The sequence below is a fragment of the Zalophus californianus genome, chromosome 13 (genome assembly GCF_009762305.2).
Source record: "Zalophus californianus isolate mZalCal1 chromosome 13, mZalCal1.pri.v2, whole genome shotgun sequence".
Taxonomy (NCBI): domain Eukaryota; kingdom Metazoa; phylum Chordata; class Mammalia; order Carnivora; family Otariidae; genus Zalophus; species Zalophus californianus.
In genome coordinates this window covers 88711390-88723770 of record NC_045607.1, presented here as the reverse complement: position 1 = coordinate 88723770, position 12381 = coordinate 88711390, and the positions used below count along the sequence as shown (strand labels likewise).

The 12381-nt window shown below is 43.2% G+C and overlaps 2 protein-coding genes across 10 annotated transcripts in view; one reads left to right on the top strand and one right to left on the bottom strand.

Moving 5' to 3' along the window:
• The first annotated feature begins 1571 nt into the window (after positions 1–1571).
• SPATA6L (spermatogenesis associated 6 like) overlaps positions 1572–12381 on the top strand; it is a 47402-nt gene continuing 36592 nt past the window's right edge. For 5 of the 9 annotated variants that reach the window (XM_027616583.1, XM_027616581.1, XM_027616582.1 and 2 more), the window contains exons 1-3: positions 1746–1896; positions 6306–6443; positions 9182–9230. In XM_027616583.1, coding sequence (XP_027472384.1) covers positions 1858–1896; positions 6306–6443; positions 9182–9230 — 226 coding nt within the window. In that variant the 5' untranslated portion in view covers positions 1746–1857. Of the gene's footprint in view, positions 1680–1745; positions 1897–6045; positions 6166–6305; positions 6444–9181; positions 9231–12381 lie in introns of those variants that run through there. The other 4 variants (XM_027616585.2, XM_027616587.2, XM_027616588.1 and 1 more) reach the window with 4 other exon arrangements.
• On the bottom strand, positions 4767–6046 carry PLPP6 (phospholipid phosphatase 6). Its single transcript, XM_027616590.2, has one exon. It carries the CDS (start codon positions 5965–5967, stop codon positions 5086–5088), a length of 882 nt encoding a protein of 293 aa, XP_027472391.1. The 5' UTR covers positions 5968–6046; the 3' UTR covers positions 4767–5085.

Below are 12381 nucleotides of genomic sequence, written 5' to 3'. Positions count from 1 at the left end.
ACAGGATGGGACAGTGTGTCTGTACGAAGCAAGGATTTCTATGCCGCAGGGGCCGTGAGGTGGTAGGGCACACCTGGATTCAAGTGTGGTCCTGTTTCCCTTTAGCTGTGTGGCCTGGGGGAAAAAAGCTGTCTGGCTTCAGATCTTGCGTCTGTAAAATAGAGATGATACCTTCCCCCAAGAGTTATTGTGGAGATGAATTAGCATATGCAAGGGGTCTAGCACTTTGCAGCTTCTCAATAAAGATTGTTTCCTCCCTTTCATTATGTCTCCTTCCACTCATTTATTCATCTGTTTTAGCTGTTACTCTCCTTGATGACTTAGCATTGGTTTTGGTGACTTATCTATGAGGGTCAACAGCCCTCCTGTTTCCATATACCCCTGCACTCGCCTGGGTACCAGCAAGCTGTTGTGAGCCAACAAATCAGTTCTCTGGATATGGGAGGGAGCCAAGCATACACCTATGTGCCTCTTGGTATGCAGACATACAGAGCAACGGGGGTTGTGTAAGGACATAATATACCCTCCTTCATCATACCGAGCTTTTCCATAGGAACTCCAATTACCAAAGTGAATGCCTAATTCTTGTCTCAGGACATGTTTGTGCACTTGCATTCCTGCAAATGCGGAAACCTCCAATAGTTTAGTAATAAATGACTCATCACAATTTCAGATTTCTTTCCAGAGACAGCATTGACCCTCCCAGATTTTTCAGATTGGCTAGAAGCAGCCACTCCCTCCTCCTTTCCTTCATTTTGGTCTGTCAAGTACAGTGAATGGACAAAAATGCAGTTTTCCTTTTCCTCTGCCTGCCACCTCTGATGGTTTTTACCGTGTGGCCCTGGCTTTGGCAACCACTGTTAACGATTAACCGCTGGGAGATAACGTAATTCCCTGCTTGCCTTAGGTTAACTAAACGTCAGAAAAGAGAGACGGACAAATATTTCCACTGCCAAATAGAAATACAAGGATAGGGGCGCCTGGGGGGCTCAGACGGTTAAGCATCTGCCTTCGGCTCAGTTCACGATCCCAGAGTCCTGGGATCGAGCCCCGCATAGGGCTCCCTGCTCAGCGGGGAGCCTGCTTCTCCCTCTGCCTCTACCTGCCGCTTCCTCTGCTTGTGCGCGCTCTCTCTGTCAAAAATAAATAAAATTAAAAAAAATACAAGGATAATTCTGAGATTGAAACGGTTGGTTTCTTATTATTGACGGAGGCCATGTTTTCCAAACCAAACACGAGGACATAACATTTCACAAGCAAGAGAGTACTTTCAGGGACAGGCTACTCTATTAATTGGAATTGTTAAAGAAATTCCGGGGCTCGGCAATCACATAGCTACTCAGCATGGGAAGCACTTAAATGATAACGGAGCTAATGATCATATTCCCCTTTCGGAATGGACCCTGTAGACATTTTAACATACTGACGGGGGCCATAAAGAGAGGTGACGGGAAGGGAAACTGGAGCTCTCCCAGCATCCTGCAACCCAGCCACCAGCGCGGCACCGGGTCCTTCCGCGGCCGGCGCACAGTCCGGGAAGCCCGCTTCGGCACTGCGCGTGCGCCGAGCCTCGCTCGCGTTCCAGGTGGAAGGTGGCGCGTTCGAGCGTTCATGGCAACGCCACGCTTCCGCCTTCTGCAAGCCTTGGCTCCAGCTCCCGCACTGTGAGACCCGTCCGGGTAGGGGGAACCTGGGCTGAGTCCGGGGTGGGGACGGATGGGGGGACGAGGGGGCTGGGGGCAGGGGAAGCTGCTGGAAACGTTTGCCCCAGGGAGTGAGCTACACTAAGAAAAATCAGTCCAAGGCTCAGCACAAAAGGATCTTTTCATTCCAGTCCTTTCGCCCACGCAGGGAACGATGCCTCTGGAAGTGGTGGTAGAACTACAGATCCGGGCGGTAAGAGAAGGCGGCGAACCTCCACTCCTCGCTCCAAATCAGACTCTTTCCCCCAGGGTTCCTAAATGGTCGCGATCACGTACACCACCTCCTCCCCGCCTCACGACACACACATCATCATTATCTTTTGGGGCAGATCGTACCTCTGTGTCCCTAAGAGCTCTACCTTGGTCTTCCCTGATTTCTTTACCTTTAATTCAGCCCAACCTCTTTCAACATTTTTGCCCCCTAAAGGACTTGTTTGTTAGCTTTATCCTAAAATTGTCTGTTATTTTAGAATAATCCTGCATTAAGTCCAAGAAGAATTTTATTTTTTTCCCCAGGATAAAGATTTGTGAAATAATAATAATAATAAAAAAACCCCAAACAACCCTCCTTTAAATAACAAGGGAAGAATTCAATTTCAGAAAGCCCAATCACTTCCTGATAACTTGCCACCTCTGTGAACCAATGGAATATGTATTTTTTAAAAATATTTTATTTATTTGTCAGAGAGAGCGAGAAAGCACAAGCAGGGGGAGCGGCAGTCAAAGGGAGAAGCAGGCTCCCTACTGAGCAAGGAGCCCCATGTGGGGCTCGATCCCAGAACCCTGGGATCATGACCTGAGCCGAAAGCAGACACTTAACCGACTGAGCCACCCAGGCATCCCCTAATTGAATATTTTCTAAGTATTTCCCCTAGAGATGGCTCTGGCTTGCTAATTCCAAAAGGGGTCAGTCAGTCAACTCTTGTTTTATAATTATCCACCAAATCCTGCATAAGTGAGGTGCTGTGGCAGAGTGACTACATTGTTCCTGTTTGGGGTCAGTCACTACCCTGAATTCAGCTTCTGTGTTCCAATCCTTCCATCCGTAGTTGGTAACAGACTGTCATGCACCTTTGCCTCCCAGCTTATAGGGGCTTCTCTACCGGCCGTGATTACAAGCACAGTGTCAGTAAGTTTTGGCCACGGAAAATCTGGTGAGCCTCCGTACAAGTGACAAGTGCTGTGGTTTCATGATACATGCAGTTCTGAAAGACAAAAATGTCCTGGATTTGTCCCATTTCGCTGAGAGCAAATAGGACTAGACTCTATCAAATTGTGCTACATCGAGTGCTGCCGACCCTCAAAATTTTGCAGTAGAGGGGAGGAATTCTTGAGAAGCTGAGTGATAAAGCGGTCTTCCACCAAGGCAAAAATGGAAAAAGTTTTCATCTCACTTCATTCAACATTACTGGTTAATTTTATTTTCATTTTTCAAAGGCATTCCTCAGTGTACAATTAATTTACAGTAAAATCATTTTCTACTCTAAAGTGTTTCAGAGACATCATTTGAATTGATCTGTGCTTTAAAAGCCTGCACTCAGGTCCCCAACGACTAAGACAGGGAATTCCAGAAGTAAAACCAGGAACCAGAAGATAAAACTGTGAGCTCCCAATATTCAGACTTGTGAACACCGCAAAAGGAAATACTGCTTTCAAAAAGATCTGGCCTGAATATTGCCGGATTAAAACAAAAGATCTAAGATTAAACAATAAAGCAAATCACTTAGAGCTTTACAGTTTGGCTGATTCAGCGAGAGAAGAGGTAGTCTTGGGTTCAGGATGTTGTGGGAATACAAGTGATTTTATTTTACTTTGAGGAGTTCCTCCGTGTGCCTCTCACACTCAGAAAGCTCACACTTCTACCCAATCAGAGCCCACTTGTCACACCATTCTCCAGATTCCAGTGTGCCCCTCTACGTGACAAAGGCCATAATCCTCTCTTTCTGTAAATGTCAAAATAATCTGTAATTATCTGAAAACACCAGTGCCAGAGGTAATTCAAAAGTTCTTATTTTTCAGGTAGGACAGCATTTAAAGCACATCCCCTTCTTGGTCTTCCCTGCTCAAAGAATAATGAGCAGAGTCCATCCTGCATTTGGTGATCTTTGGTCTTGTGATTTGGGGAGGCACCTATGGATAAACTGCTTTAAATGTGAAGGTCAATGTAAAGGGAAATTTAGGAGTTAGTTATACCTTGTGCCTGGTATAGCAGTGGGCTCCCTTGATGAATTTCAAGTTAAATACTGTTACTAAAGTGTGCTGTATACGGGGAAATGGAATTCCATATGAAAAAGTTTAATATACAGGGTCATCCTTGTGATACATATAAGAAAGTTTATGGCCTTGCACTGCAAAGAACCAAGTTATTTTCCTATTACCTAAGTAGAGGAGCACTATTGTTTATTCAGTAGAGATGATGGGCAGCAGAGCCCCATCTCCCACCATACTGGCCCACTGACATAGTATGTGGTAAGCCCACCCCCAGACTTGCAGTTCCTGAGTCCTCAGCTTTCCGGTCCTCTGTCATGCCATGCTATTTGTCATCAACAGAATTAAGCATTCGGTCATAGTCCCATCCTTCCATTTCCGTGGGCACTGTAGGTATGCCCACCTTGAAGTGTTTCTTCTTCAAGTTAAGTTCTTGGCTTGTTCTCTAAATGCATAAAGATAATATTGGAGAGATGGGAAATAAATATCTATTTAAAGAGTTTTTGAGGAGGTAGAGGGAAAGGAAAGCAAGATACGTACTGTAATCTCTCTTCTCACTACCCAATCCACAAAGATGGAAGAGACAATATACTAAGAAAGCTTATCAAGAAAATCAGGATTAAGAAGACACTGTGGCAACAGATTTTCAGGGAATAAATGAGAAAAACCTATGTCTTAGACTTTTAAAATACTGTTTAAAATCTACCTCAGGAAAAGAACTAGGATTAGTAGGTGGTTCATCTGCATGTATACTGACAGAATCATAGGTTTTTTTTTTTTTTTTTTTCCCAAAGTTCACTTTACAAATGGTATGTTGACTTACAGGATGACTACAAAACCCCAAATTTACTTTTGTCAACTTTTAAAAAACAGCAGGATTATAATCACCCCAGCTTGTTTTCTTTGCAGTTGTCCTGGAGATATAAATAGTTGTTGAATAAATATATAATAGAGGGCTTTTTTTTTTTTTTTTGCTTTCTGTAACATGGCTGTGGTCATAATGGCCAGCATGTTCTCCAGCGTAGCAACCCATCAAGACGGAATGACACCTGAAATCCCAAACGAAGCCTGAAATGTCCTTAGAGGGAGAAGCAGAATTGTCGCTGGTTTACGCCGGCTTCATCGCATGTGGAAACCTTCAGATCTCCCGGTGCCATAAATGAATGAGATGGTGTCATTGTTGGTTCCACAGTACGAAGAGGACCGGGGCATTGTGGGGCGAAAGCCAGAAATAGTCCACGATGCTGTACTGCGTGTAGCCCAGAAAAAAGCCAAAAGCCACGTCAGTGACATTGTGCCGCCCCAGCATGACCCTGGAGAAGCCCACGATGAAGGCCCATAGGACCACAAGCACCCTCAGCGGAATGGCCAGCACCAAGTGGTTCAGGACGAACCGCGACACCAGGGCGGCCCTGGTGGCGTGGCCCGAGGGGAAGGAGTACTTGTCCACTGAGAGGGTGACAAACATGTCCATCTGGTTGTGAGCCGGGCGGCGCCTGCGCACCAGCCCCTTGATCAGGGCCACCAGCAGCAGGTCCAAGAGCAGGGCGAAGAGCAGGTTCATGAGCACCTCGCGCCCGGCCCAGCTGTCGCTCCTGGACAGGCAATAGAGGGTCCCCAGGAGCCAGGGGATGCCGTGTCCCGAGATCTCCAGCAGCTTCATAAGAGGCCGCATGCTACCCCAGGACGAGCTCTCAACGGCGCACACCCCCAGCTTCTTGGACAGCCACAGGTCGATGGCCAGCAGGGAGCGCAGGGCGATGCCCAGGAAGGACGGGTTCAGGTCCATGCGGTCTTCCTCCGGCAGCGGGGCGGGGGCTGCCTGCGGGGGGCCGGCCCCGGCCAGAGGGAAGGAGCCGCGGCGGTGCACCGGGCTCTCGGACGCGCGCAGCCGGGCGCAGGTGGGGTCCGCGCCGGGCGCGCGGCTGCCGAGCAGGGACTGGAACTCGAACCGGCCGCCGCCGCCGCCGCCGTGGGCCGGGCTGCCGGGGCTGCTGGTGCTCGAGGCGGAGGCGGCCAGCGGGCGTCCGTCCGCGTTCCTCCGGGGGCTCGGCATCGCGGCGGGGGGCACGGACCCCAGGAGCCGACCGGCCTAGCGAGAGGCTCCCGGCCCTGCAGCCTCTTCCGCTTCCGCACTGCCCTCCCGGAGGGGCGGGGAGAGGAGCCGGCGAGAGGACGAGTGTGACACCTGGCGGAGACGTGGGAGGAAACTGGAATTTCTACTCGAGGAGGGCGACGACAGGGGGAGATGGAGGTGTGGGAGGTCCAGGCGAAGGGGTGCGGGGGTGGTGGGGGGGGGGTTGACGGCGGCCGTGGGAGTTCAGGAAAACCAGAGCTCCGTTTAAAAAACGACACCAAACAAACCCTGTTCTCTGTTTTTTCTTTGTTTTTAAGATTTCTTGTCCAGGGGTGTTCCTTCCTGACAAGCAAGATGTGTACCTTGGGGTGTACCTCCTAAATCAATACCTGGAGACCGACTGCTTTCCCTCTGTGTTCCCTATTATGATTCAGCAGAGCATGAGGTTTGAAAAGGTGATCCTGACTTTCTCATTGCCAAATAGAGAAGTTTAAATGTTGTTGTCTGGAGATCATCTAATGGGTCTTATAAAGTTATTTTGTACATTTTCTTAAAAGAAAAAAATGACCTGAAGGCACCTCAGAACAGTACAGAACCAGAGTTGGAGGACGTGCTTTTGCATTGTAGGTCTGAGCCAAGTTCTGTCAACCTAGCGCTAAATGCCCTGGTGGATGCTTTCTATTCTTGGAATTCCCATGGCATTTTCTAACTGGAGCAGAGAGAGCATTTTCTGAATGTTCTTGGAGGTGTCAGAGGCAGCTGCATTACATTTCTGACCGAGGTTATCAGTAAATTAGTGGACCTTAGAAACAAACTATTGTAGACTCAGAATGAAAAAAACTATATTCAAATTAGTAAGATCCTGTATCTGAAATCCTATAACAAAACAAGCCTCTTCAGATTTATTGAATTTTCTTAGGTCGTCCCTGGTTTATTTAGCTACAGTGATAAAGGCTAGGTTCTATTCCAGTGAGTATGAATGTGATATTAAATGAACATTACAAACTTCTTCCCACTTTAATTTAGAATATTAGTTTCATTATTATGAATCATGCACAGTTCTTTGAAGTTTTCGTTTTGGAATTTGGAGGCGGAATCACTTTTAACCTTGATCAGTCTAATGATTTTTCCCCAAACAATATCGCTGAGCTGCTCTTTGGAGGAGGGGATGAGTATGGGAAAGCTAGATAAGGTAGAGCCCATCATTTTTAAAGATTTTATTTATTTATCTGACAGATAGAGAGACAGTGAGAGAGGGAACACAAGCAGGGGGAGTGGGAGAGGGAGAAGCAGGCTTCCCGCTGAGCAGGGAGCCCGATGCGGGGCTCGATCCCAGGACCCTGGGACCATGACCTGAGCCGAAGGCAGATACTTAACGACTAAGCCACCCAGGTGTCCCGAGCCCCTCATTTTTAAAGGTCTGGATGGTGTTGCCCAGAAAATGACCTGTTTCCAACTGAGACTGGGAGAGGAGATGAGGATTGATTTTCTAAAAGGCTAGGCTGTATGTAATGTTTTTGGAAATCACAGCAGAAATTTAAATAGAGTCTACAAAACTGTTTGGATAAGAGAGGAGAGGAATAAATGGATATTACCTTGGGACATATAGTCAGAATCCAGAGGAACCCATTTCTGCTATTTAGATACTGGTAGTGGTAGGAAGTGGGTGGTGAAAATCCAGTCTGTGTTTTCCCCTGGGAATATCCTTATTAGTTTTTCAGTTTTCCTTCTATAGAAGACTTTAAAAAGACTTCCCTTTTAAGAGAAGCACAAGGATACAAAATCACAGAAGCACAGAATGATAATTCCGTGAATGACCTTGGAGGTCATCTAGTCCAACGTCCTTGACTTGTAGAAAAGGGGGGATCAACCTCAGAGTTAGACTCCAGATGCCACTACTGCTCTGTTGCAAAGCTGTGCATTTGAAGATTGCTAGTCAAACATGTATCACGGACCATTTTTCTTTTTATAAAATGCATTTATTTAAAAATTTTGAAATATTGCCCTCGTGTGTGAGCTGCTTGGGTTCCTATTCCAGCTTTCTCCCACCTGGCTCCAGTTTTCTTGTATTTGTTCCATTCTCTAGCTGCAAATACTTGCAGCAAGTATCGAAGACATTTTCTCCTCCTTGGACCTGCTGTGTAACCCAGAAATGAATGTTCTAAAACATTTGGATAAATAAGAAATCGCTTATCAAGAATGTATGAGACATTGTGTTTGAGCAATCACTCCCCAGGATCACAGTTGAGAAAATCCGTAGCCATGGATGAAGTGAAGGTGAAATAAGCAAGCAAATGAAGCAAGCTGAAATAATTCAGGGGAAAAAAAAAACCCCTCACCTGCATTTGCTTGAAAAATCTAAGTCAGTAAGACAAAAATAGATTACAGGGGACAGCCTCCACTTTTGTACTTAAAGGTGAACTGGCTTTGGATCAAGAGCAGATGTTAACCATGCTTAAATTTAAACCCCATTTATATCAGAACTTAAATGCCTGAAATCAAACTCTGATGAAAACTTTCGTTTCTTAGCGGCTTCCAGAGTTCAGGGAGAAGGGCGTGTTATGCTTTTAATCTCAGTCCTCTCCCAGACCCTTCAGCTCAAAGACAAAATAAGCAGATTTGGCATTGGCTAGACAGATATCACATTTGTCTTGTGCTTCACGATATACTTTAAGCTTATGAGGCTCTCCCTCGCTCTGGTTATTTTGGGTTCTGTAGAAGTATAGCTTAGTAGTGCCTCATTTTCTTTTGTGTTACGCGTAGATAGAATTTTTACTTATGTTCCTTTTTAGCACAACCAATTGCTAAGGTCGTTTATTCAGTTAACATCATTTAATGAGTGTCTGTGGTATGCAGAATGTATTTCGAGGTACCCAAGCAAGACTCTGAGGCTTGACGCCAGATGTGCTTTTAGCAGCAAACTGTAGGGCTAGGTCAAGTTGATGACATTTGGAGCATGTGGTAGATTCAGCTAACTCAGATTTTCCTTGTGCTTGGTACTGTGTTCTCATTCTATAGTCATTCATTGAACTTTTGACACATACCTGTTAAAGATACTCCTGTTGAATTTCAAAATATTATATGGCTGGAATTGGCATGTGTTAATTATTTGGAAGAATATAATCTACATTTTCTACAAGCATCTATTAATAAATGTTTGAAAATTTATTTTCACCATTTTTTTTTCCTGCAGGTGTTTGAAAATGCCATAGATCCTGGCGCTGTAGCAGACATTTTAGAAAGTAGGTACTCTCAAAACAAAACAAAACAAAACAACTGTTGTGTGTGTAATTGTGTGTACAGATATAAAATTCTACGATATTCTATGTTGTAATATTTCCATGTTCGATCCATATTTATATTCAGGAGAGTCTATGTCAAATTTGAGTCATGTTTTTCGTTCTCTTACAGACTCTTTTCTAGATAGAGATGGGACTTACTGGATGGTACACTTCTGTTTGTTTATTAATTTATTTACAATTAAATGGTTTTTGTATCTTCACACAGTTGTGTGACCATCACCATATTAATTATAAAACATTTTTATCATAGAATGAAGCCTTAAACCCATTCTTCCTTATCACTCCCAGCCCTAGCTAACTGCTAACCAATCTTTCTGTCTCTGTAGATTTGCTTATTCTGCATATTTCATGTAAATGGAATTATACAATACATGCTCCTTTGTGACTGGCTTCTTTCCCTGAGCATGATGTTTTCAGGATTCATCTTTGCTACAGCATGTGTTAATACTTCATGTGCTTTTGTGGCCAAATAGTGTTCCATTGTATGGAGATACTACATTTTATTTAGTCATTCATTGGTTGATGGGTGGTTGGGTTGTTTTCACGTTTGGGCTGTGATGAATAATGTTGCTATGAATATTTGTGTACAAGTTTTTTTGTTGACATATGTTTTCATTTCTCTTGGGTATATACCTAGGAATAGAAGTATGGGGTCATATGGTAATTCTTTTTTAATCTCTGGAGAAACTTTACCAAAGCAGCTGAATTATTTCACATTGCACCAGCAATATGTGAGGGTTCCACTTCTGGCCAACACTTCTTATTACCTGTCCTTTTGATTGCTAGCCATCCTTGTGGGTATGAAGTGAAATCTCATTGTGGTTTGATGATGTTGAGCATTTTTTCATGTGTTTATTGACTCTATATCTTTTTTGGAGAAATGTGTATTCAGAGCTTTTGCTTATATTTTAATTGGGTTATTTGGTTTTTTATTATTGAGTTGTAATATATAGTGGACTTGTAATGTATCGAGTTCTTTGTATATTGTAGATACAAGTCCCATATCAGATGTATGATAGATAAATGTTTTCTTCCATTCTTTGGATTATCTTTTCATTTTCTTGATGGTGTTCTTTGAAACACAAAAATTTAAAATTTTGATGAATTCAATTTTATCTGTTTTTCTTTTGTTATTTGCACTTTTGATGTCATAACTAAGAAAGCATTACCTCATTCAAGTCACAAAGATTTATGTCTATGTTTTCTTCTAAGCGTTTTATAGTTTTAACTTTTACATTTATGTCTATGATATGTATTATGTTGATTTTTATAAATAGCATGAAGTAGGGGTCCAACTTGCATCTGGATATCCAGTCATCCTGGTACCATTTGTCGATAAGAGTATTTTACCCCCATTGAATAGTATTGGCATGTTTGTTCAAAGTCAACTGAGTGTAAAAATGAAGGGTTTTTTAAAAGATTTTTTTTTTATTTATTTGACACAGAGAGAGAGAGAGACAGCAAGAGAGGGAACACAAGCAGGGGGAGTGGGAGAGAAAGAAGCAGACTCTCCTCTGAGCAGGGAGCCCGAAGCGGGGCTCGATCCCAGGACCCTGGGATCATGACCTGAGCCAAAGGCAGACGCTTAACGACTGAGCCACCCAGGCGCCCCAGGGTTTGTTTGTTTGTTTGCTTGTTTTTGACTCTCTATTCTGTTGATCCATGTATCTATCATTATGCCAATTCCACACAATTTTGATTACTGTAGCTTTGTAAGTTAAGTTTTGAAGTCAGGAAATGTGAGTCCCCTACCTTAGTTCTTTTCAAGGCAGTTTTTGCTATTTGGATTTCCTTTCCTTTCCATATGAATTTTAGGATCAGCATGTCAGTTCTGCAAAGAAGCCCGCTAGGATGTTGAAAGGCATTGCACTGAACCTGTGGATCAACTTAGGGAATATTTCCATCTGAACAATATTAAGTCTTCCAATCCATGAACATGGGATGTGGTGAGAATTAAGTGAATGTAAGGAATTTGGAGCCTGAGACAAATGAAGTGCTAAACAACCATTGGAGTGATGGTTGGCAAAGATATGTTCCTTTTTCCTACTTGGAAAACCTAAAATTACAAGCTGTCTTAGCTGTTAAGTTTCTTGGCATTTAAAATTCTGTCCTCATACACTCATATCTTTTTCATAAGTCTACGAAGGGACAATTTTACTTTTTTTTCACATATTTCCAGCTTCTTTGAGACATAATTGATGTATAACATTGTGTAAATTTAAGGTATACGATATGTGGTTTCGATACACTTATATATTGTGAAATGATAACCACCACAGCATTAGCTAAGAAACTCATCACATCACATAATACCATTTCTTTTTTGTTGTGAGAACATTTAAGACCTACTCTCAGCAGCTTTCAAATATATCATACAGTATTAATAACTATAAGTGTCTAAAATTGTCACCATTATTGTCTATTTTAAAATGTTTTCACTTCTCATATTTTGTGGGAATTATCTTTATTGATTTTTAATTGTTATACCATTTATGTTTAAATTACTTTAAGATTTGAATTTTATTCTTGTCCTTATAGATTTTGTACATGGGCTCACTATTTATAAATACATTTTGGACTCAGGAAGTATAAAAAATGTGATATTTTATGTCTCATTTATATAGTCAGAGAGCATAGTGTTTTTTTTTTTAAGATTTTATTTATTTATTTGACAGAGAGAGACACAGTGAGAGAGGGAACACAAGCAGGGGGAGTGGGAGAGGGAGAAGCAGGCTTCCTGCCGAGCAGGGAGCCCGAAGTGGGGCTCCACCCCAGGACCCTGGGATCATGACCTGAGCCAAAGGCAGATGCTTAACAACTTAGCCACCCAGGCGCCCCAGAAAACATACTGTTTTAAGCAAGATAAACTTATGTAGGTTAATTGACAACAGTTATATTGTGAATTTTTTAAAAATGATAAGTCAATTATTATGTCAGTGACTTACGAATATGTTAAAAAAATTTTTTTTAAGATTTTATTTGTTAGAGAGAGAGAGCACAAGCAGGGGGAGCAGCAGAGGGAGAGGGAGAAGCAGGCTCCCTGCTGAGCAGGGACCCTGATGTGGAACTTGATCTCAGGACCCTGGGATCA

Coding starts and splice junctions, on each gene's coding strand:
- PLPP6 (XM_027616590.2), bottom strand. CDS start 5,967: ATGCCGAGCCCCCGGAGGAACGCGGACGGACGCCCGCTGGCCGCCTCC.